Here is a 23990-nt window from a genome sequence, read left to right as displayed (position 1 = left end):
TTATTATCTACATTTCTTTCTTCACTGTATTGCAATGCAGTGAGATTGAAATGTTATTTTCAACATTATCAATACACTATTTTTTCAGGAAACCCTCCAAAATTCCCTACCTACCTGATTGTCTAATTTCTGATGAAATTTCTGGGGTAAATGCTGCGATTCGTAAAGTCCAAGCTGTCTACTGGAAGTTCGCAAAACAAATTTTATAGAGAAATTCCTTAGAAAAATTTTCTTGGTTGCTGGTTGGTCTCTTTTCGGGCTCTGTGTCAGAGCATCCATGGTAAAAATCGCAGTTCTCATGTTCTTATACTTTTATTATTAACCGCTCATCTAAAATGTTATCGCCCGAGTTCCATTCCTTCCAACATATTAACGATTGCAATATCACCACAGCCATTATTTTCAAACAGACAGTCACTACCAATATCAAACTCCTTTCGATTGGCCGGAAGCAGCCGATGATCGCGATAGCACCTAATCGCTTCCCTTTGGACATCGTCCTCCTCCACTTCCAGCACCGCCCCATAGTTCGTACAGTTGACAATGTTTGACGAACTTACGCCGAGTCGACACCCTTCGACTAGTTTGATTCCTTCGAAGCAGTCCTGGATGATGGTTTTGCTTTTTAGCTGAATGCTACACGCAGAATAATATTGTAGGGTTGAATCTAAAAACGCGCCTATTAGAACCAACAATTCTTGTTTGCATTGAATCAATCCATCTGGTGGTTTGTTTCTAATCCGGCATATTTTTGAAACTACAAAATTCTGTGTCGAATGAATTATTGATGCTCGATTTTCATTTCAACAAATAACAATTGTTATTTCAACAATATCATTTTGTTGAATCAACTTTTTTTTTCTTGTCGCCATTTTGTATTTAAGAAATAAACAGAAAAGTTGAAGGCAAAAATTAAATTTTGTTTAAGGTTGAAAAAGAAGTGTCCACGGCATATTCGGTAGCTGTCAATTTTAATATCTTTGGTGAGTATATATTTTCCGTCGTAGTTAAATACAATATTCTTTTAGTAATCATACGAAAAAGATGATTTTACTATTCATGATGGTTATGACGGTGTAAATTCGAAAGGAAGGAAAGCTATAGGTAATTAAAAACAATTGATTAAATTGCAAGACAAGTTGATTATTTTAATTTTGTTTATTTCAGAATTTACTAAATTTGTTCCGACCGGTCGGTTTAGCAGCGATGATTGTACCGGACTATATCATCTTACACCTATTAATTCGAAACACAAATTCAATGATCAAATATAATCTGTAAAGCTTATGCATTGAATTAGTAGGAATGTTAATAAAAAAATATTTTTAAATCAATGAAATGCTTTGTTAATATCAATGAACAGAATTGTAGAAACAACAAAAGTTGGTTTTTCTTTCAACACACATTCTGTGTTACTTCAATATGGGGTGTTTTTAGAATTAACAAATTATATTTTTGTTTCAATTGCATTTATTTTTGTTTTTGACAGCTGGCTATTTTGAGACATTTTTAGATACAACAATTTATTTTGTAGGAATTAATGGAAGTTATCATTGAGTCAACAAAAATTGCCGATAAGCCGTGAGTCAATAATAAAATTTGTTGAATCTATACAGATTTCGTTTGCATTTACAATATATTTCTCTGCGTGTAGAACAGTCGACGTTGGCGCTTATTCCGGTGGAGAAGTTCTGCACCTGGCAATTCTCCAGCACTAATGAAGCATTTCCTGAAATAAAACCAGTTAGATGAACTAATGTTGAACCATGAATCGAGATTGAAATGATGCCTCACCACAAATGAGTATCCCATTGCTGGCAACATCTTTCGGATCACCGGAGATGCAACAATTTTTCAACGTGATATTTCCGCGTTTTATCAAAATACCCGACTGAACGTTGGAACAATCCAAAGTGATGTTCTCTAAGCAGTAATCTCCCGTGAGTATTAACAGAGCGTTGTCATCTTGTCTTGAACGAATTACGGCTCGACTCCTATCGCTTCCAACGGCTTGAATTGAACCTCCAGCGCTCAAATCGCCACAAAGTTTAATCTTATGGCGACCATGTGCGACATAAATTTCGGAGGATGATTCGCTCCTATCAAGAGCATCCTGGAGGGAATCACAAATCTGCACTGTCCTCTGTGTACCGATAAATCGCTTAGCACAGACAAACAGACGTAACACTTAGAACAAATCTCGATCAAAATCATAGTCACGAGGGCATGTACGCCCAATGCTAAAATCGGTGTGTTTGGCCGATAGGCCAACAGATGGCGGTAGTGTGTAAACGTCAAACACGAACAAAAACGATGCGAGCGCTGCGGGTGGCGGATTGGCCACCTACCATATTTTTGAATCGACCGTTAAAAAGGTGGTCGATGGACAGTGATGAGAGTGTGACGTCTGTTTGTCTGTGCGCTTAGCTTTCTCCAGATAGTCTATCTGTTCCTCCAGACTTCCGGTGCGAGTTACAACGAAAACTGAGGAATCCGAACTTTTCAAGGAGCTTTCAGACTGCTCATCGTAATAGGTTTCCCTTGGAAAACGAGCCTGTTCGTAAACCTCTCGCATTTCAGGAGCAAAGAACTCCAAAGTATCAATTTCACTGCGGATCGTTTGTAGTCGTAAACGAATTTTAAGCAATTCGGCAGTAGGATAATCTTCCGTTAGATCGTTCTCATCTTCATCGTCCATGTGAAGTGTAAGCAATTCCCGTTTCATCTGCAGTTGGTTGGCTTCGTCAAGCAAAGTCAGCACATGGCTATTCAATCGCTTTGGCATGGTTCTATTCTTGAGATCACAGTAAAATTTAATTCTACTATCGAGATACTTCTCGGCCCAGTCTCGATCATCGCCATCGTCGTAATCCCAGGGCCTCCAAACGTGCTGATAGAAGAACCTTAACTGATCGATACAATCCGCAGTTCGATCGACGTTGAGAAATTTATCCTTCTGGTGTTTCAGTGGCCACAGTTCGCTCAGCGAAACGAGCTGCTTCTCCGGCAGATGGAGATCATCGTTTTCGACAGCTTCCACCACTAGGATAGCCTTCAGTTCGTCGAAAAGTACCTGCGGATATTAAAATATTGACTCAGTTTCAAAATTCAATAGTGCTTTACCAACTCGATGTGACCTGTACTAATATGGAATTGTAACGCTGTATTTGAAATTAAGCCTTGTATTCAAATTTAATGTAAGGTACCGTGGGGCAAGTGGGTAATGGAATTCGCATAGTTGAGATTCTTCAAATTCTAGGGACTTTAAATTGAAACAAACGAGGTCGTGTATATTTTTTAGCTTGACTCCCACCAAATATAAGCAGCATGCTGAAATTTATTTTCATGAAAAATTGAAGAAAAAAATACAGAAAATGTTTTTGAAAAATGTATCTTTACTTTTCACTTGCCCCAAAAGTGGGGCAAGTGAAAAGTTTACCGTTTTGAACAATAAATTCAAAAACAAACAGTTATATTCACGATTTCTATTAGCTTTAACATTTGTTAAGACTTCCCAATGAACAATAACATAAGTAACATGTAAACAAAGGAAAATGTTATTCTTTTCACTTTAATTTTCTTCTCTTCAGTTATGTTAGTTGAAATGATTCGACAACATTATAACTGCAATATTTCCAATGTTAGTTCTTACATTATAGGACAGCAATTGCATTTCTGCTCTGTAGAATTTCCACCGCTCGTTATTTGTTTTTGAGAAAGTCGGATATAACGTCGAATAACTCTTCGGGAGAAATCAAACGGAATCCTTCAATAACGTATTTAGGATCTTTTTTATGTGGATAGACCTTTTATGTTTTGAACTAGCTTTACATAGACATTCCACGAGATTTCCGTGTGTTCTCTAATATTGCAATATTTCAGTCAACGTCTTCCTTTCAATTGGCTGCCCGTAGTAGATATATTAATATTGTAATGTTTGGCAACATCTTTTAGAGAAGTTCCATGATTTCTAATAGCTTTTAACGCTTGAGTATAGTGTTTCTTGAATTATCAGCACGTTATGTTTTTCTATGATAATTGCGAACCATGTTTACTTATGGCTACTTAAAGAGAAAACACAAATTCAATCTCTAATGACAAACTTTTCACTTGCCCCACCTGATAAGAAAATTGACGGTGTTTAAATTTAGTTATTTTTAGGTCTACGTCAAATTAATTCTAAAACTTTTTTTATTGCAGTTTGAAACTGTCACAGAGGACAACTAAGAAGTGGTACAGGAAATTATTTTCCGCAACTTTTTTCCACTGAAAATATTAAAATAAGATTGTACGCCACCAACTTGTTACGAAGTAGCAGTTGACAGGTTAACAATTTTTCGCTCTATTATGCAATAATGGCTGAAAAATCTCAGAAATCTCTTACCTATCGTAATGTTCTCAATGGCCTCAAAGGTTTACGCATGAGTTTAAAACGTTAATTCACATATTCAGTAAAATATATCAATTGTTTTCACTTACCCCATTTACCCACTTGCCCCGCGGTACCTTAATTTTCTTATTCGACCAGCCACTAACCTTTTCAATTGTGCCCATTACAACGGTGGGAAACTTCGTGGACAATTCCTGGCACACAGCCCGAGGGATCCGCCAAAGTGCTTGCCATCCAGTGGGTTCCATTGCGATCTCGAGAAACAGAGACCACTCTTTCCGAACCATGGACGCCGGTATAGGGTCGTTCCGGACACCAAGGACGTGGCTTGCTTCCTGGTGACGCACTAGGAGCGATTTTTTGAACTCGAATACTTCCATGATTGAAATAGGAGTTCCTGTTTAGAATCGTAAGAGAATCCCCGTCAGCAAAACCGTTGAATTCAAAACACTTGATAGACGATAAGCGATTCGTCCACCCTGTCCACCCACACGCACCTGTTAAAACGACTGTTCACATCTCTGTGAACGAAAGTGGAGGGTATGAGTTGATTGACATATGAACATTTAGGTCGAATCTGAGTGAGATAGGAGATAAAAGGATTTGGTCACTGACTGGTGGTGACTCTCAGGTGGTGACCAATCGATTAAGTTTTCAGCTCAAACGGATGGTTGGTTCTCCAGATTTGTGCTCTTGAAAATTTGAGGTTTGGCTTCGATTCATCTTCACCTTTAGGCGAAGTAGGCCGTCATTGAAATGTGTACGCGTCGTTGATGATTGTTGCTAATTGGTCGGCGTTAAGTCAGAGTGGACCAAGTACAAAACTTGGGAAAATTGGATTATTCTGCCATTAGATGCAAAATAACGTTATCTCCATTTCACTTTGATGCGATTTGATGAATGTTGAAAACTGGGAGAGATATGTAACAAATTTACTCTGGATGATCAATAAAAATCAATAAAAGTATGCAGTCAGAGTGGACCAAGTGCTTTATAACATAACAACGAAAACGATCGATGCGCTGAGAAAGTCTAGAAAATGCAAGACATTTCAAGTTATTTTCCAGATTTTTTGACATGGAATGATTCTTCTTCCCATCCATCAATAGAAACTCATAAACATGTCATAATTCGATGGATTTTATTTTGATAGCTGGCCATTTACCGTATTTGAGTAGGTGATCAGAAATTGCAACAATTTCTGTGCAGACAGAGTGGACCAAGTGTCAAAAAGCAACAAACTGATTGATTATTGCATTTTTTGAGTCGATTTCAGAGTTCGATAGAAGTTTATGGTAGTTCTATGGTGCATGTATGGACTGTCCTAGAACCCGCTTATTGGACCAGTATATTTTGGTCGGTACTCAAGATTTTCATGAACTATGTGCACTTGGTCCACTCTGATTGAACGCATATTTGAATATTTCTGGTCTTCAACGCCCTGACCCTTCAAAACCTTGATTTCCAAGGTATCGTAATGCCACTGATTTTGAGATTGAAGATATGGATTATTGAAGAATTTACGATACTGATGTCGAAGGGTCTTGATAATATGTTCAGCTTAAAGATATGCACCCAGTTTGACCCCGCAAGCATTAAATGATTGTTCTTTTTCTTGAAATTGTTCAGTCAGAGTGGACCAAGTGCACATAGTCCATCAAAAAATCGTTCTATCAGAGTTTCGGATTGTGATTTTTCATGTTTATCACTTCACATTATATTGCTTGAAAGTAACACAAGGATGGGTAGAAATATTGAACCAAAATTTTACTGAGATAAAAAAATACAAAGCGTTAGACTTTGAGCCCGTTTTTCTCAAAATATGAAAAATGTCACTTGGTCCACTCTGACTTAACGCCGACCAATTCATCTCACGATTTCGAATCAAAGAAAATCAGTTGGTTTTGCACTGACACAGCTGAAAAAGTATCAGCATGCTTCATGCATGTTAGCGCGTGCAGTGATACTTTTTCAAGTCAATACAGTCGACTCTCCACATCTCGATGTTCTACATCTCGATATCTCTCCCAATGTCGATGATTGCTTCGGTCCCTTCGCTCTGCATATGTTTTCACTCTCCATATCTCGATACAGTCTTCAAGGATCATCATTGCTGCACAGATTTTTTGAAAAGCATGCTTTGAAAATATCAATGCTTCGCGTAGGATTCGCGCCTTTTCAATAGGGTCCTAAACTGCCCATAACTGCATAACAGTCATGTTACGCCGGGATAGACAGGATTTCGACATTTTTGACAAATTGGAGATAATACCATAGAGAGTCATTAAATGATAAATACTTTCGATCAACTTACTGAAATCTGTGAGATTGTTCAAGAAAATTCGTAAAAAATACCAAGTTGTTTTGTCACATTGGTAATTATAACCGCATAACAGTCACATTGAGATTATAAATGAGCCTCGTAATGTAATTGCAATGAAATTTTTATCAGAATTTTTTTCTGACTATTCACTTAGTATGGGATATGAGTTGTACAAAATATCAGCCTCAAATAAGCACTTTAGAGTTCCTGGTAATTTTTAGAAATTTTAGTTTCCTCCCATACTGCCTTTAACTGCACACTTGGTACTCCATTTACTCAATGCCTACTTTTGTCGAATGTTACAAATATGCAGTTATGGGCAGTAAAGCCCTGTCCCAATTTTAGTGCCAAACGCTTAAGTTTAGGCCAAAAACACATGTTTACTCAATTTTCTAATGTTTTCCGTTGGTTTAAGCTCAAAAAACATTTTTTTAGATTTTGTTACATCCTTTGGCTTTACCTCAAATTTTGGGAGTATTTTGTTTTCCGTGTCTCTTACGAAATGTCAGATAGGAACAACCCCAGTGGTCGAACTAAAACCCCTGTGGTGTTTTTGTCGACTAAGCGAACGTCAAACATGATCAAAAGTGTCAAGGTTCATTTATGGACCAAATTTTTAAATTAAAGTTCAAACATGACATAGCCATTATTTGAGCGGGAAAAATTGCTAAACTAGTTACAGTAACATGCTTTTTCGTGTTATTAAATAAAAACAAGATTTCATTACAAATTTTAGGACCCAATTCAATTGCTCCTGTGCTCACTTGATCAAAAATAATGCATCATTGATTCAAATCATTTCAAAGAAAACTCCATACTCTAGGCAGACCATAGCTAGCATAGAAAAAATAGCTGTGTAGAATAACGGTTTACAGCTGAAGGTGGCTGGGTTCGAACATCCTGTCGATTTCCTTGACGTCCCTGGGCATAGAATATCTCCCATAGATTATCACCCTTATTCTTGTTTACCGCGTATCGAATCATATTCTTTCGAATCCAAGTCCCATCTGATTTTGGTGGCGTAAACGGGAATGCAAATCGATTTTCGATCAAAAGTATACCTGGGTGAAAACTAATAGTTTCTTTGCGTACCAGAAATCGTTTAAATATATGCTATATCTACGAAAAAAAAGTTTGGTTCATATGTTAAAAACGTTAGTGGTCAAACTTGACCATCCGGGCATAATGGAATTTGTTTATCGGGTTAAATGGACTTAGAAAGGGGAACTTTTGATAGGTTTTTTAATTGAGTGTAAAAATAGAGGCGCGTGTTATATTTGAAACAAATTTTTACATGATTTTTTCGTTTGGTAGATCTTTTTCAGACATTCCAAGAACAATTTTATTGCCACAAAACATAGGATAAAATATTGTGAAGTAATGTATAACAGAGTGTTGAAGATCAGGGTCCGTATAATATAGCCTTGATCTGAACGGTGCAATAATAGTTGGGCTCCTTGAAATGATCCATGCCTCCCACAGCGCTACAGAGGTGGTGTTCCTGTTCGATCATGACGCCAATGCCATAAGCATGCATACTTGATAAAATATCATGCCATTTTCGTAGGAAGAGACAACGGAAACTGATTGTGGCTGTAATAAAGAGATGATGTAATGTACGTTTATATAGAATACATGTGCAAATTCAACTAATACCATAAATGACTTGAATGTTGAATAATAACTCTGTTCACACAATATCGTGTATCATTTTGATAAATATTATCACTTGCTAACCATTGACGCGCACTTCGTGAATTCGTGATGAAAAGAAAACAGTGTGCGTTGCTAGGCCTACCAACAATGCTTGTTATCCCCTCTGCAGCTTAGTCTACCTAGTTGAATGAGTCACAAATGATTCAGAAAAATGATGTAGTATTCACCGAAATGATAGGATCAAATCAAAGCCTTATTGGATTGAAAAACAAGGATCGTGCATTCTCTTTCTCGTTGTTTTATGAATCAAATCAACGCAAAGCAAAGGCAAATTTGAAGACTGTCTCGATATCCTCTTTATCTGGATATCTCCCTATCTCGATGTGATTTTCGTTCTCGATTTTATCTCCGTATGTCGATATGCCTATTATCAAAGGTAACTAGACTGGATTTTAGTGAGTCAAAACAATTTGCGAAGACGAAATGACGTCTGTTTGTTTTTGATTTTCCTGGTAACGGAGTGATTTTCAATCAAACTACCGTTTTGACTCATATTCCGAACACTTAAGGAAAACAGTGACTTTAAATGCATCTGATAGGCTTAAATTACCTGATATTTGTGAAAATTTTAATTTCTTCGCAAAGTCTAACTGTTAGCTGTTAGGTGTACTGATAAAAATATTACTTTAACTTGTCTAGTATTGTTTTTACGTAAAAGTATGGAACAACATTTTGATTAAAATGCCGAACACTGTGTTCATTCTGTCTCATATTCCGAACACCTTGACTCAAATTCCGAACAGCACGAATAAATCGTATTAAAATAAGTTATTTCGCAAATATATTAATTTGAGATAGTTCTACTGGTCTCGAACTAAATAATCATCACTACTCCCGAGCTATAAAATAGTTTAGAAGATGTTAAAACTGAATTACAATTGACTGCCATTTCCTTGTAACTTTATGACATATTTCAGCGAAATATTTCAACCAAATCGTCATACAAAAAGCGAGTGTTCGGAATATGAGTCTGTTCGGAATTTGAGACAAAACGGTATTCTATAAAAATTTGTTCTGTCTCGATCTCTCCCTATCTCGATGGTCCCTTCGAGATGTGGAGAGGCGACTGTATAAACTATCAAGACTGAGTTTTATCACTTTAAAATGCAAGCTGGAAAATCATCATTGTTGCCAAAACGAATGACGGGCTACTTAGCCTTAAATGACAAAGCACCTATTGCTTCTTTCTTTTGGTTCTGGAAAGGGATATCGCCAAGTAGGTATTTCGTGAGTTTCTGGGGAAGAATGTACTAAATATGAGAAAACACCATGCATTGCGTGCATTGCGCGAGTATTTATCTTCAAAATCTCTAAAATTGCTTGTAGATCGGCGCAGTTTATTCTATAGATTCCAGATTGTCCAAGATAGCCGCCGCGGCCTCCGCGGATTTATTTAACGCATGATTTAATTCGAATAAACGATTTTATGCCACATGAAACCGAACCCACTGATGAGTTTCCATAAACAATCATCAATCAATGATTTAAATGATGACATTTCTTTCGACACGTTGTTTTGTTTTGATCGTAAACAGCTGCTAATCGCATCGCACCGGGTGCTCGCAACGTTGTGCAAAATTTTGGTTCAAAATTTTGGAAATAATCGTGAAATTCCCGTGAAAACTATCTATATGTATAAACTTTTGACCTCTCTCAGACCTAATGTAGTTGGTAGTGCTTCCGTGATACGGTTTTATTCATCCAATCTCAAGCCGCAACGTAAGTCCCCGAAAATGCCGCTGGACCCAAAACACATTGCCGAAGCCCAAAAGCAGCGACTGAAGCTGAAGCAAAAGATCATCAAAGCGTCGCCGGGGATCGTAAATTTGCAAATTGTGGGCTCGGGGGCACCCGGCGCTCCAGCGTCCGTTTATTTGTTCAGCGACCAAACGAGGTATTTGTTCAACTGTGGCGAAGGAACGCAACGGTTGGCGTATGAGCACAAGACGAAGCTTTCCTGTTTGGAGAATATTTTTATGACCAGGACGTGTTGGGAGCGGATCGGGGGTTTGCCGGGGATATGTTTGACCATGCAGGATGTGGGTGTTCCGAATGTTACGTTGCACGGCCCTCCGGGACTGGATGAGCTGTTCAAGGCGATGAGGCGGTTTGTAATCTTGAAGGACATGAAAGTAGAGGCGGCGGAATGTAAAGCGGAGGATTTGTTTGATGACCATGTGATGAGCTTGAAATATGTGGCCATCAATAGAGAACCCGAGTCTGTGTCCAACTCGGATGAGGAGAATCAGGATGAAGATACGACGGTGGACGATACGGATTACTACGCTTACGAGAAGCGAAATAAAGCAGCACCTAAGCCAAAACTTGCCATGACCCAGCAAGATTGGACAAAGCGGCACGAGGAAACGGTAATGGCTTATATTTGTAAACTTAAGCTGAGATTCGGTCAGTTGTCGCTCGAGAAATGCGTTGACCGGGGAGTGACACCGGGGCCACTACTTGGTCAGTTAAAGAATGGCAACGACGTGACCCTTCCCGATGGAACCGTGGTCAAATCCAGCGACGTTCGAGGACCGGATGATCCCGGACCGGTTTTCATATTCATTGACATTCCCAGCGAAGAGTATCTTCGCGATCTGGACGACAAAAATGAAGCTTTCGCGCCTTACCAGAGCACGGCCACGGAAGAGTCTAACCAGGCGATGTATGTGCTGCATTTTAGTCCCTTGGACGTGATGCAGAAACCAGAATATAGGAAATTTATGGACAGGTTTTCGGCTAGTACAAGGCACATCGCCTTGAATGAGATTAATAGGTATTTGCTGTAATCGAATAGAGTAAACTGTGAATTTAAAATATTTTTTGTTATAGCTTTTCAGGGTACATTGCATCTCATCGAATACAGTATCACTTGAACCAACTAGATGGCGGCATTTTTCCACTTCTGAAGGAAGCAAATAACGATTACAATGCAATAGATTCGGAAATGCATGATTTCGATATGGTTAAAACTTCTTCACTGAGTTATCTGCATGTTCGACCAAAGAAAGGGATTGATAGGTAAGCATAAATACGGGCTTAGGGGTGATTGCCAAAAAATAGCCTTCTGTTAAAAAGATCTCACCAGGAATCATTCGAAGGTTTCATATCAGTCCGCCAAGAATCTGCCAAAAATCTTTCATGGAACTAAATGCTATCTACCAAGGCTAATGCCAGCAAAACTACAGTTTTTTTTAATGATTCCTTTCAGCAATTCTTCCAAAATTTGTCAAGGAATATATTGTCATTCCCCCAGGAATTTCCTTTTTTTTATATGCGGTAGATTTCATGGTGATAATTTTGGCTTGGGTTTTTTCTTATCGACTGAATTATCTGTGCAATAAGGCGATGCATATTGTTAGCAAAATTTGAGCACAGTAGCATTTGAAAAACCCTTCTGCCGAAGTGACTCGAAAGTGCCAAGAATTGGGTCCGGTTCCCTACCTACTACTAGATCGTTTTCCATAAGATTCTTTAAGGATTGTTTTTTTTCGTGGGATACTTCAGAGATTGCTTTAGGAGTACCTCTATTTTCTCCAGCAAGTCCTTAATAATCCTTCAAGGTTTTTTTTACAGGATTTTTTAACAATTTCTGAAGTGCTTCGAGAATTTTATAAAAAAAATTCAAACATTACGGAAAGAAAATCTTTTAAAACTCATCAACTAGGTATAAAAAATAGATTTATTACGGAAGTTTCTTCAAAAAACACAAAAAATTGTTCCATGATTTGTTCTAGCAAAATACATTTTGTGGAATTTTTAGAGATTCCTCCAAGTTTTCACTTAAGACTGCAGTTTCAGGAATAGTTCTAGAATTTGAAATACCGAATTTAGTAAGTACATACCATTTGATTCCACTAGAGTTTGTATTTATGTCGTGTCTAGTACACGACACTGAAGACGGCCTTACAGTTGAGGTCGAAATACGCGTATCCGTCAAATATACAAACTAGTGGAATTAAATGGTATAGTAGTGAATTCGGTTTTTCATCTACTTGTAGGTATTCCACTAAAAAGCTCGAAGATGTATTATCTTGAGTTTGATTTTTAATGCGTTCTCTCTCCAGGGTGTCGACCACCTGAAAAAAAAAACCTGGAAAGTCAGGGAATGTCAGGGAATTTAATTGTTGATCTAGAAAATCAGGGTCTGGAGAGGGAAAAATGATCAATAATATACTACAACATCAAACTAGTTGAATGTCTGTAATGCAATCGTTTAGGCCAACACAGTAATACAATAATCATTATGTTAACTCTTATTAATGTATTCGAATCCTCTGAGCAGAATCTCAATAGAGAGACTGAAAAGTATATGGAGTACCTTGTACCTTTTAATTCCGCCCCTAAATGCTTATCTTTGATAGATACGCGTATTTCGGCTACCACTTGCAGTCTTCTTCAGTGTCAGTTACTCGTATCAACTCCATCTACTTTTAAGGTGAAGATGAATCGAAGACAAACTTCAAATTTTTAAGAGCACAAATCTGGAGAACCAAACATTTGTTTAAGCTGAGAACATAATCGATTGGTCACTTGCTGGAGGTGACCAATCGATTAAGTTCTCAGCTTAAACAAATGTTTGGTTCTCCAGATTTGTGCTCTTGAAAGGTTGAGGTTTGGCTTCGATTCATCTTCGCCTTAAGTCTCTCCATTATGTTTTACATTGAATACGATTTCCGCTCGAAATAAGTAAACCAATAGTTCAATATTGCAGCTTATCATTGAGAAACCGCTCTTATCCACACTAGAGTAAATTCTGCTTTCCTACCTATACTTAGCTTCAGAATTTAGTTTTTCTGGAACAAAAACATATTCGACCAATTTCTTCGATGCTGGCGTAGATTGCTTATTTTTTTTTAATTTGATGTGCTCTAGATCAACGCGTTGCCTAATTTTTTACGTTTTTTTCAAACTCCTAAAAAAAAATGAAGTTTACTCCATCTAATCATGCCAATCTTTACAAGTTTGCTCAAAATGTAGAAGTAAAACTGGTAAAACGATACATGGAAAAAAACAAATGAGATTTCTTGTATTTAGGTGAAGATACAATCGTATCTCAAATTTTCAAAAACTCCAGAAAATTTAACGTGTAAGGTTTTAAAAATACCATTGACTTTAATTTCGAATTTCCTAATTTATTGAAAACTAGTGGTCCCGGCAAACTTCGTCTTGCCATCAAGTAGGCTGCTGAACAACGTCATAGACGTCCCATACAAAACAGGCAGTTCCGTTCGCTCCCGTGTTTTCTAACTTTCATGTGAACATTTTAAGTTTTTTTATACACACAAACATATCGGAACACCTCAGGATCATATTTACATGATAAATTTCAAAATCCGATTGCCCGTTCTCAAGTCATTTCGTGACATGCAAACACCACTCCATTTTTATTTAGATAGATAGATAGATAGATTGCTGAATTAGGGTTAAAGCGTTACTTCAGGATTGTGTCAGGATATGTATTTCCTCTTTTTTTATTTTTTTATTTTTCTAAGAATATAGGTATTCAGGAAATTTTTCAGAGATTCGGAAGATTCTTCTATAGATGCCTCATGAAATTCCCTGCTGAATAATTTCTCAAAAGAAAAGCTTTCTGAATGTATTTTTTACGAATTCAAAAGATCCATTGAGAGCAGAAATTATAGAAATTTGGCTTCAAAGAATCTCCCCGATAATGCATTAAAATTTTGTGAGAGTTCTTGGAGATATTCATAGAAGTTCTTGAAGGAGTTCCTTAGAACATTGCTGGAAGCACGACAAATGCAAGGAAGACATCTGAAAACTTTTCCTTCCTTTTCAATGAGATTTTCAGTCCTAGGCTGGTTTTTCATATCAGAAAACTTATTATAAACGCATTATTAAATTCCTGAATGCATTTGTTTAAGAATCTTTAGATAAATTCCTCAGGGAAGAAAACCTAGGTGAAATTCATATCGGAATCATAAAATATTACCTAAAATAAATTACCTGTAACGAATCAAAGTGCTCCTGAAATATTCTCAGGAACTCCAAATGCAATTCTGGGTGAAATTCAAGACGGAATAGTTGAAAACAATCGTGCGGCCCTAACGCAAAGGGTTTTGAGTAAGATATACTTAAAAAAATATCTTATTTCTGAGCTTTCCAACGGTATTTTAGGTTTTTGTAGTACAACAAAAAATAACTCAATTCGCAGAAGATTGGCATGTTTATGGGTCACATACAATTTATATGGAATGAAAAATCGCAAAACTGAAAAACTTGAGTTGATTTTCTCAACACTAGGTTCTTGTCACTTACACCCTTCTGCTTCTAACCCCCTCAATTCTTAACAATTTTTAGAGAAAGCTCGGGATTGAGGAATATTTCGATTTGTTTATGGAGGAACAATGTAAAAGTTCTTAAAAGAGTTAAAGAAATAATCCCTTGTGATATAAAAAAGACATTATGAGAAAAGAAGCTTCTAGAAGAACTCTTAGAAAAGTTCCTCGAGAAGTTATTGGAGAAAGATCTGGAATAAAAATACGTTAAAGAATTTCAAAATAAATTTCTAGAGAAATCTCTGTTGATTTTTTTTTTATCGATTCTCCGAGATTTTTTTCAGCAATGTCTGAAATTTTACCTTGAATAACGCTCAAGAAAGTTTGTATGACAACATGAGTAAAGTAAAAGTTTTTGCTCAGTTTATTAATACGGCCTACAACATTGATTAATGCAAATAGTTGAATATGTATCTTCAAAAATTGTACTTATTTCAGTTCAAATTATTTAATTCAGTGGTCTGGATTTTTTCCTAAAACGACTCGATGGTCAGGGAAAGTCAGGGAATTTTATTTTTGAGATTAAGTCGACACCCTTCTCTCAAACTTGTTCAGAAATTACACTCGTGATTCCATTATTAGGGAAATCGTAGAGCGGATAAAATACTCACTTATTGGTAATAAATCTTCTAGCTGTTTAGGGGAATACCTATAAGTAAATGAAAACCCGAATTTAGTACAGGCGACTCTCCACATCTCGATGTTCTACATCTCGATATCTCTCCTTATGTCGATGATTTCATAAGTCCCTTCACTGCCCATAACTGCATATTTGTAACATTCGACAAAAGAAGGCATTGAGTAAATGGAACACCAAGTGTGCATTTTATGGCAGTATGGGAGGAAACTAAAATTTCTAAAAATTACCAGGAACTCAAAAGTGCTTATTTGAGGCTGAAATTTTGTACAACTAATATCGCATGCTGGGTGAATTGTCAGAAAATAATTCAGATAGAAATTTCATTGCTATCACATTACGAGGCCCATTTGTAATCTAAATGTGACTGTTATGCGGTTATAATTACCAATGTGACAAAACAACTTGGTATTTTTTTCGAATTTTCTAGAACAATCTCATAGCTTTCAGTAAGTTGATCGAAAGTATTTATCATTTGATGACTCTCCATGGTATTAACTCCATTTTGTCAAAAATGTCGAATGTGACTGTTTTGCAGTTATGGGCAGTTCAGTCTGCATACATTTTCACTCTCCATATCTCGATATCCTCCTTATCTCGATATTTCCATACCTCGATGTGTTTCTGTTTATTTTTCGTTCTCAATTTTCTCTCCGTATGTCGATATGACCAATATGAAAGGTTACTAGACCAAAGTTTTGGGATTCAACACAAATTAGCAGCGCAACATGACGTTTGTTTGTGTATTACTTTCTTGGCAACGGAGTGTTTTTCAATCTAGTATTCATCAAAAATGTGTTCTTTGTCTCGATCTCTCCCTATCTCGATGGTCCCTTCGATATCGAGATGTGGAGAGGCGACTGTACTAAACCATTTAATTCCACTAGAGATACCGTAAGGACGCCATTCATCGCTCATGTTCCATTCACCGGAATAAAATGTTCCATTCAGTGGAATAAAATGGTATAGTACCGTAGAACGGGGTAACTTTGATAGTTCTTTCGAAGAAAACTTGAATATTTATGCATGCTGTTTCAAAGAATTACAATTTATATTTTTAAAACAAGTACTGACATCCTAGCTATCGATTGCACTTGATAGATTGCCAAAAGATTTATTCTGAATGGATATATTTTTTTTCATATAATCGAAAGTCGGTTTTCTGTTTTGGGGTAACTTTGATAATGGATTATAAATCGAACAAAATTGAATGAATTACGGAACATTTATAGGGCGTTGCATTCCTCTAGGCGATTAACGTTATATGGAAAATCTGACTTAGATTACAAAAATGGTCCCAGTTAGTGAAAATGCTTTTCGCTAAGAGATTTGAGACCATATTCAAGTTCTATGATAACTAGGCTGTCAAAGATAAGTGACCAACTATTCAAAACTACATCAAATAGTGATCGTAGAACAGATAGTTTATAAGCGTTTCGAAAATGCTAAAACTGTATCAAATTTTATTATTCGTATATAAACCCTCAAATGTTTTCGATTCAAATGAAATAGCTTTAACATGAAGTGCAATACTAATATTCCTTAGTTTTGCATTCGTTTTGCTTAACCGATGACCAGAAATTATGATATTTCGTTTTGTATGTGGTGGGTAACGCACTATCAAAGCTACTCGCATTATCAAAGATACCCCGTTTTACGGTACTACATTTGGTTTTTAATTTACTTGCTCACTTATTATCGAACATGCCATAAGAAGTGCATGGACTGTTCAACATTAGCCAATATTTTTAATCGTTCAACAATAGACGAATTACCAAAACTGTATTTTTTTTTTTGTCAGGAAATGAGTCCTGATTTTTTTTTCGCGTACAATTTATTCAATTTTTCTTTTTCAGTAGTTTCTGTCATTTATAACTCCAAAAATTAAAATTGCTAAAATGATTACTTAAAAACCCGTTGCTTCTGGAATTTTTTGATGAAATGCAACCTGGAACACTAAAAAAACACATAAAAATAAATAAGGAACAAAAAAATAAAAAATAATGAAAAAAAGTTATTTTTTCGAAATTTTTATTTTTAACTAGTGGTCCCGGCAAACTTCGTCTTGCCATCAAGTAGGCTGTTGAAAAACGCTAACGATAGTCTCATTGAAAATGACAGTTCCGTTTAATCTCATTTTTACCGATTTTAAGTTGAATATCCTGAGATTTTTATACATATAAACACGTCGGAGCCCTTGAGGAACAAAACGGAAATATAATCATTCAAATACGTTGACCCGTTCGTAAGATATTTCGTGACATACAAACACCATTCCATTTTTATTTATATAGATGATAGTGGTTAAACTTCTTTTAATTGTCCTCTGGATCATTATTTTACTTGTTTTTTACTTTAAAAATTGAAAAAAACCTAAATGATGATGTAACTCATTAGAGATCTGTTTCGTAAATCTCACGCTTGATATTTTCATGCAAAATCACTCAATCACACTCAAGCCATCAAAAATGATTCAGTCATAAAACCCACCAAAAACTCGTGAAAACGGAATGTTGTTGTTTACGTTAGGAAGGATTATTATGATTCTATCATACTAAAAAGAAATCACGGCTTCGTGCGAGAAAACAGTGGAAATACGAGGCAATGAATCAAATGGATAAGCCACCCGGATAAAAAATACAATTCAAAAACAATATAACGTATTCAAACAGTACCTTTCAATATATTGGAAATACAATACAGTATATTGTAAAATGACAATACAATTACAGTACAATATATTGTTTTGAACAGTTCACTGTATTGTATATGAGATTTTGCCAATATAACGTATGGGTGGTTAAGTATCGTAACAATACAAATATAGATATTTTCTCATACATACATTTTGAAAATACAATACGATATATTGTTCATGTATTGTCTTGATTAGCAATTCGTGTATTGTTGTACAATACAAAAACAATTCAACGAACTGTATTTCAATTAGTGGTGAAAAGCATAGAATATGTAATAGATTGTAAGGGGCCCAGATAGCTATTCAGCATGACCATGCTGAGAGTCGTGGGTTCGAATCCCACTGGTCGAGGATCTTTTCGTAAAGGAAATTTTCTCGATTCCCAGGGCATAGAGTATCTTCGTACCTGCTACACGATATACACATGCAAAAATGGTCAATCGGCAAAGAAAGCTCTCAGTTAATAACTGTAGAAGTGCTCATAAGAAAACTTACCGGATATTCGTGCCAACAGTAGTAAAATAATTTAACTCCTATAGAAGTAAAGCTATTTATGATGGTTGCATTCGTCGTTACAGCTAATGTCAAGTGACTTCTACAAAACTACATATTTTTTACTTTTTGAATATTTTTCACCCAACATTTCTTGCTTTCTAAACTTGTTTTGTTTACTTCTTTCAGACAAGCTACACAGAAAAAAGCAACAGTTGTTTTACGCGAAAATAGGAATTTGACCAAAATTGTAAGGTATAAAACCAATAAAAAACAATACAGTATTCTGTTACAATATATTATATTGTTATTGAATTGTATATTCAAACAAGAATAATGTTGCTTCGACATTCAATTACAATACGCTGTATTGTATCCAATACGTTATATTGTACATTAATGGTTTATTCCATTCACTGAATGGTACGTTTTTATTCGGGCAACTCATCCATGATTTTTTGACTGCTGAGTTGAGTGTTTGACAACTCACGCATGAAAAATATCACGAGTGAGTTATGAGAATTTGAGTTTTGCAGACTACATCAGATATTTAAGTATTTCTTTCGGAATTTCCTTTGAACATTATTTCCTTCTCGAACTCCCCTGTCCTTTGGTTCAGAAAGGGGTATGGGCGCGTTCTGCCAACTCGGTCGAGGCAGATTTCTTGTGTGAACAAGTTACAACATGGACGTTCTAAAGTGCCAGAATGAAGTGTTGTGCTTGTGGGGAGCACTTGAAGATGGGATGGAAGGTCATTACTTCGCGTTCGTGCTATTTTTCTGCTTATCTATAAAGTTATATACAATAACCGACCCTTAGCTTAACTATTTAAATTAACAGTTGCAAATACAATAACCGTTTTGAGCTTACTAACATGTCGTCGCGTTAATCATAATGATCTTTTATCTACATCCGTCGAACCATTTTGAATGGCCGTTGTGAGAATATCACTAAAAACTTCTCACATGCAATAAAGCTGGATTGTCCTACAATGAAACATTAAGGTTTTCACTCTTTTGGATTCACTTTTTGTTGTTCGTCATCAGTAGTGTTGAGATGTCCTGAATGCCGCACATGGCGTACAGTGATCATTGCCATGGAGTTTCTCGGAAGCTGCATGGGGATTGTTATCATGGGAATCCAAAGAGCGAATTTTGTATGATTTCATTGTAGGTCAATACAGCAATAAACCATGTAACAATCACTAACATTTCTTCTCTCTTTATCCTTGTTTTCATATCTAACCCGCCATTACAACGAGGAAAAAATCATCCGAGAGGAAAGACATGGCAGCGTATTGGCCGAGACAAGATAAGTATTATGTTTCCGTAAATATTCTTATTATTGATTGCAAGGTGAATCAGATCAACTAAATTTTTAACTAATAACAAACTTTTTCCACAGAGCTATTTACAAAACACCACACAAAATCCCTCCTTTTCCATGTCCTTAGGCAAAACACTTCACTACCGCTATATGTATGGCTGATTCATGTTCTTTTGGCCTTGCATCATTCATACGTGTATTGGAAGTCAAGAGTAGAAGCAAAACTTAAAGAACCTTCTGGTCAAAGATGTTGCGTTGCCTACTTCCCAAACTCCAAAACCCCTTCGATGTATTATGGACGGTGTGAGTTTTCAAACTTATGCTGGAGACTTGGCCCCTGACCCCCTTGTACATCAATAAAATAATAAAAAAAAAAAAAACATTATTTCCTTCTCGAACTCTTCTAGGATCTAAGAAATACTTCAGGCATTCCATCAAAATATTCCCGCTGTGATTCCTAAAAGTAATTCTCTGGGGTTTCACCGCAGGTTTTTCCAAGGTTTTGATCACAAAATTCTTCCTGGCACTTCTGCGGGAAACAATCCTGCGATTCCCCAAATAATCAATAAACTTCTATCTCAGCAGTTTCTAATGTGCTTATTACCTACCGGATTTCACCTGAATCGATTGGACAACAGCTGAGAAATATAATATCTGTCTGTGCTCGTATTTTTATCTCTGCATTTCTCCAACAAAAGAAACCCAGACAGTACCGTAAAGTGCCCTAATTCAGCGCAGTGCTAAGACTGTAGGACAACAACAAACGCGCTTTCTTTATCAAAAATGTTTTAATTTTTATGCAATATTCCATGGAACTACTTGCTACAGATATGTTTCATGGTGCTTCTATGAAATCTTATCAAATATTAGCATAACTATTAAGTTTTATTAAAAAAAGTATGGCGCGGAATTAGGCTACGTCTTTATTTATAATGCCCTTATTCCGCGCATCGTTCTTCGTATAACAACAGACAAACTTGTCAAACTTGGCATTTGTAGCTTATATTATGGATAATTATGGATAGATTCCGATAATTCTTGCATATATCTAAGTATATGTACATACGTACCCAACTAATGTGCAAAAACTCCAAAAGCGAAAAAAAGTGGCAAAAATGGGCTATTTTAGAAATCAATACAAATTGATAATATAATGATTTTATTCTCATAAATTTTAAACTAATTCTATAGATAATCATCAATTGTGATGTTTGTGAACGTTTATTCATTGATAAACATGGTTCAGAGAATTTTGAAGCTCGAACAAATTAAACATACCTATTATAGTATAATACTGCCGTGAATCGCAAGTCAGTACCATCTGTAGAGGGGAAAAGGAATGGTGGAGTTTCCAATTTTTTTTCGATACGAATATTCAATAAATTCTAGAGGATTGGAATATGTTCAAATCTCTATGAAACTTTTACATTTTGCTTCTAAATATCTTTCCGAGAAAATTATAAAGATGTACAAAACACTATTCATTTTTGTTTTACAAGGTGCGAAAATTTGTAATGGAACTGATATGCGGTTACTTTTTATTGTGGGACAATTTGACTTGTTGTTTTTCCCTTATTTTTCCGAACAAATCATATTATCTCATTAGTGCAGCTAAAAGATCATTGAAAGATATGTTGAAAACTGAACTTAACTCAATTTTGATAAAAATGCAGATGGGACTGACTTGCGATTCACGGCAGTATGCATCTTTTCAGCGAAATATGCTATTGATATTTTTAGTTTGAAGTATGAAACATTAACTCTACTTTTAAAATTTAAATTGAATTGTCAGTAACGAATGCTTGATTGCTTAAGCTGACACAAACGAATGATGTGACTACCAGGTACTGCAATGATCAATTACCTAGTTCTACACAAAAACATTCGTTCTGATTCTTTATATTATATGAACGATATGTAGAAGGTAATAGTAATTTGAATTTCAAACGCAATCTATGAAGTACAAAAATAATGTTGCAAGATCTTAAACAAGTAAAATTTTGCTTTTGTTAGAAGATTCGATTCTCAGTAGTTTTGAGATGGCGAAAGAGTTGATTATTTTTAGCAGTTGAAGGTATTGAAGATTCGTGTAAAATATAATTGAAAAAATATTTTTTGGGGATTATGGGTTGAAATGTCTATTGTGAAACTTTTGAGAATACTATAATGATAGTTTTTGCATGATATTCGTGAATGAAATATTGAAATCTATAGTCCCTCTCTGACGGAAACCCTGACTACGCCTTTGAGTACAAACATTTGGAATGTAAAAAAAACTATAAACGCTTAAATTTTTGATTCAGGACGCTGGAAGCTAAACTCAACCCCTCAGAGTATCTCCAGGAGCTGGAAGTTCTGCCGGAGTTTAAACTAGCCCTGGACCAGCTCCATCAAAAGATGGCCCAGAGGAAACCGCAACAAGAGCTGGTGGCTCGATCGGAAAAGTACCCTCGCGTAGTGTTTCTCGGAACGGGGTCGTCGATTCCGAACAAAACTCGAAATGTTAGCGCCATCCTGGTGCACACTGGCCCGGGCTCATCGATTTTGTTGGACTGTGGAGAAGGAGCTGCCGGTCAGATTATACGACTGTACGGTCACGAGCAAGCCAAAAACGTTTTTAGGACTATCAAAGCCATTTACATTTCGCATCTGCATGCAGATCATCACTTAGGTAAGGGGTTTCTACGAGCTGACTTCAAACGTTATAATTAATAAACAATATGCCTCTGTTTGCAGGTCTGTTCGGATTACTTCAAACCAAACGCAAATTGCTGGGTTCTGATAACGAGAAGATTCTGCTAATAGCTCCGGAACAAATCTCCTATTGGTTAAGGTTGTATGACTGTCGGTTTGAACCAGTACACAAGGATTACGTTCTCATTAAAAACGCCGAACTGGTAAGCACACGTTGAATATCAGTTATTATCAATTCGACACTTCAAATTCTCATTCCTAGGTTGATGAACCCCTACGTGATGAGCGCATTAACGACTTAGGCCTAACGGAAGTTGTCACCTGCCGTGTGCGTCATTGTCCGCACTCGTTTGGAGTTTCTCTGAGCATGAACTCCTGCCAGAAAGGGGAACCAGGCGAACCGGTCAAGATAACCTACAGTGGCGATACGATGCCGTGCCAAAATTTGATTGACCTTGGGCGAGATTCGACGATCCTTATTCACGAAGCCACCATGGAGGACGAACTGGAGGCGGAAGCACGGGTCAAGATGCACAGCACCCTGTCGCAGGCTATAGAGCAGGGCAAGAAGATGAACGCCAAGTACACGCTGCTGACTCACTTTAGTCAACGGTACGCGAAGATTCCGCGTATCGAGTCGGAGCTGGAGACCAACCTGGGCATCGCATTCGACAACATGGAGGTGACGCTGGACGATTTACCGCAGTTGAGTTTGTTCTACCCAGCGCTGAAGGCGATGTTCATAAGCCACTTCGAAGAGATGGAACAGAAAGCGATAAAGCGGGGAAACAAGCGGATGCGACTAGAGGGTGGCAGCGGTAACAATAGCAAGGAATCATCACCAACGCGGTAGGAGGAATGCAAAATTATTAAATAGATAGGTTTTGTTATGAATGAAATGATGGTTGAATGAAATGAATTGATTTTCATCAATAAAGACTTCAAACACTTCGTTAAATATGGCTTTGAGTACATATTTGATTACGGTCAAATTTTGTTTGTTGCACCACTTAAAAGGGGACTACGTTTTAACCGAGTAGTTTCCGTAACGCTTTACGTAACACCGTAGACTTTCTGCGAACACCATCTATCGTCTACTACCTAGGCGAGCCCTGCCGTGCTCGGCCCCACCTGCTAGCATGTAATTTGTCATGGTCGCATTCACCACCAGTCCAACTTTTGCTGTCTCGCGTTTCAGGCGGATGTACAGATCTGCCACCTTTTCAAATGTTCGGCCGACAATGTCCATATCATCCGTGAAGCCAACAAAATCGTTCCCCGGCTGTTGAGCCCGGCTCTCCGCATAACACCTTCTAGTGCAATATTGAACAACAGGCACGACAGTCCATCACCTTGTCGTAGTCCCCGGCGGGATCCAAACGAACTGGAATGTTCCCCTGAAACCCTCACACAAT

The 23990-nt window shown here is 36.9% G+C and overlaps 2 protein-coding genes and 1 long non-coding RNA gene across 3 annotated transcripts; 2 read left to right on the top strand and 1 right to left on the bottom strand.

Moving 5' to 3' along the window:
- Positions 1-296: 296 nt before the first annotated feature.
- LOC110676987 (protein nessun dorma-like) lies at positions 297-4890 on the bottom strand. The gene is made up of 5 exons (XM_021847223.1): positions 4537-4890; positions 2429-3073; positions 1795-2167; positions 1654-1729; positions 297-639 (listed from the first exon to the last, which is right to left on the bottom strand). The coding sequence occupies exons 1-5, from the start codon at positions 4768-4770 to the stop codon at positions 339-341; spliced, it is 1629 nt and encodes a 542-aa protein (XP_021702915.1). The 5' UTR covers positions 4771-4890; the 3' UTR covers positions 297-338.
- Positions 646-1586, top strand: LOC110676988. Its single transcript, XR_002500876.1, has 2 exons — positions 646-1104; positions 1168-1586. It is a non-coding gene; the product is annotated as an uncharacterized LOC110676988 (long non-coding RNA).
- A 5058-nt stretch (positions 4891-9948) lies between the features above and the next one.
- Positions 9949-23535, top strand: LOC5573247 (ribonuclease Z, mitochondrial). Its single transcript, XM_001654406.2, has 5 exons — positions 9949-11205; positions 11262-11450; positions 22185-22552; positions 22618-22778; positions 22838-23535. The coding sequence occupies exons 1-5, from the start codon at positions 10061-10063 to the stop codon at positions 23426-23428; spliced, it is 2454 nt and encodes an 817-aa protein (XP_001654456.2). The 5' UTR covers positions 9949-10060; the 3' UTR covers positions 23429-23535.
- The last annotated feature ends 455 nt before the right edge of the window (positions 23536-23990 follow it).

This window comes from Aedes aegypti, chromosome 2 (genome assembly GCF_002204515.2).
Source record: "Aedes aegypti strain LVP_AGWG chromosome 2, AaegL5.0 Primary Assembly, whole genome shotgun sequence".
NCBI lineage: Eukaryota > Metazoa > Arthropoda > Insecta > Diptera > Culicidae > Aedes > Aedes aegypti.
The sequence above is the reverse complement of the archived record's forward strand: the minus strand, read 5'-3'. Positions and strand labels throughout refer to the sequence as shown.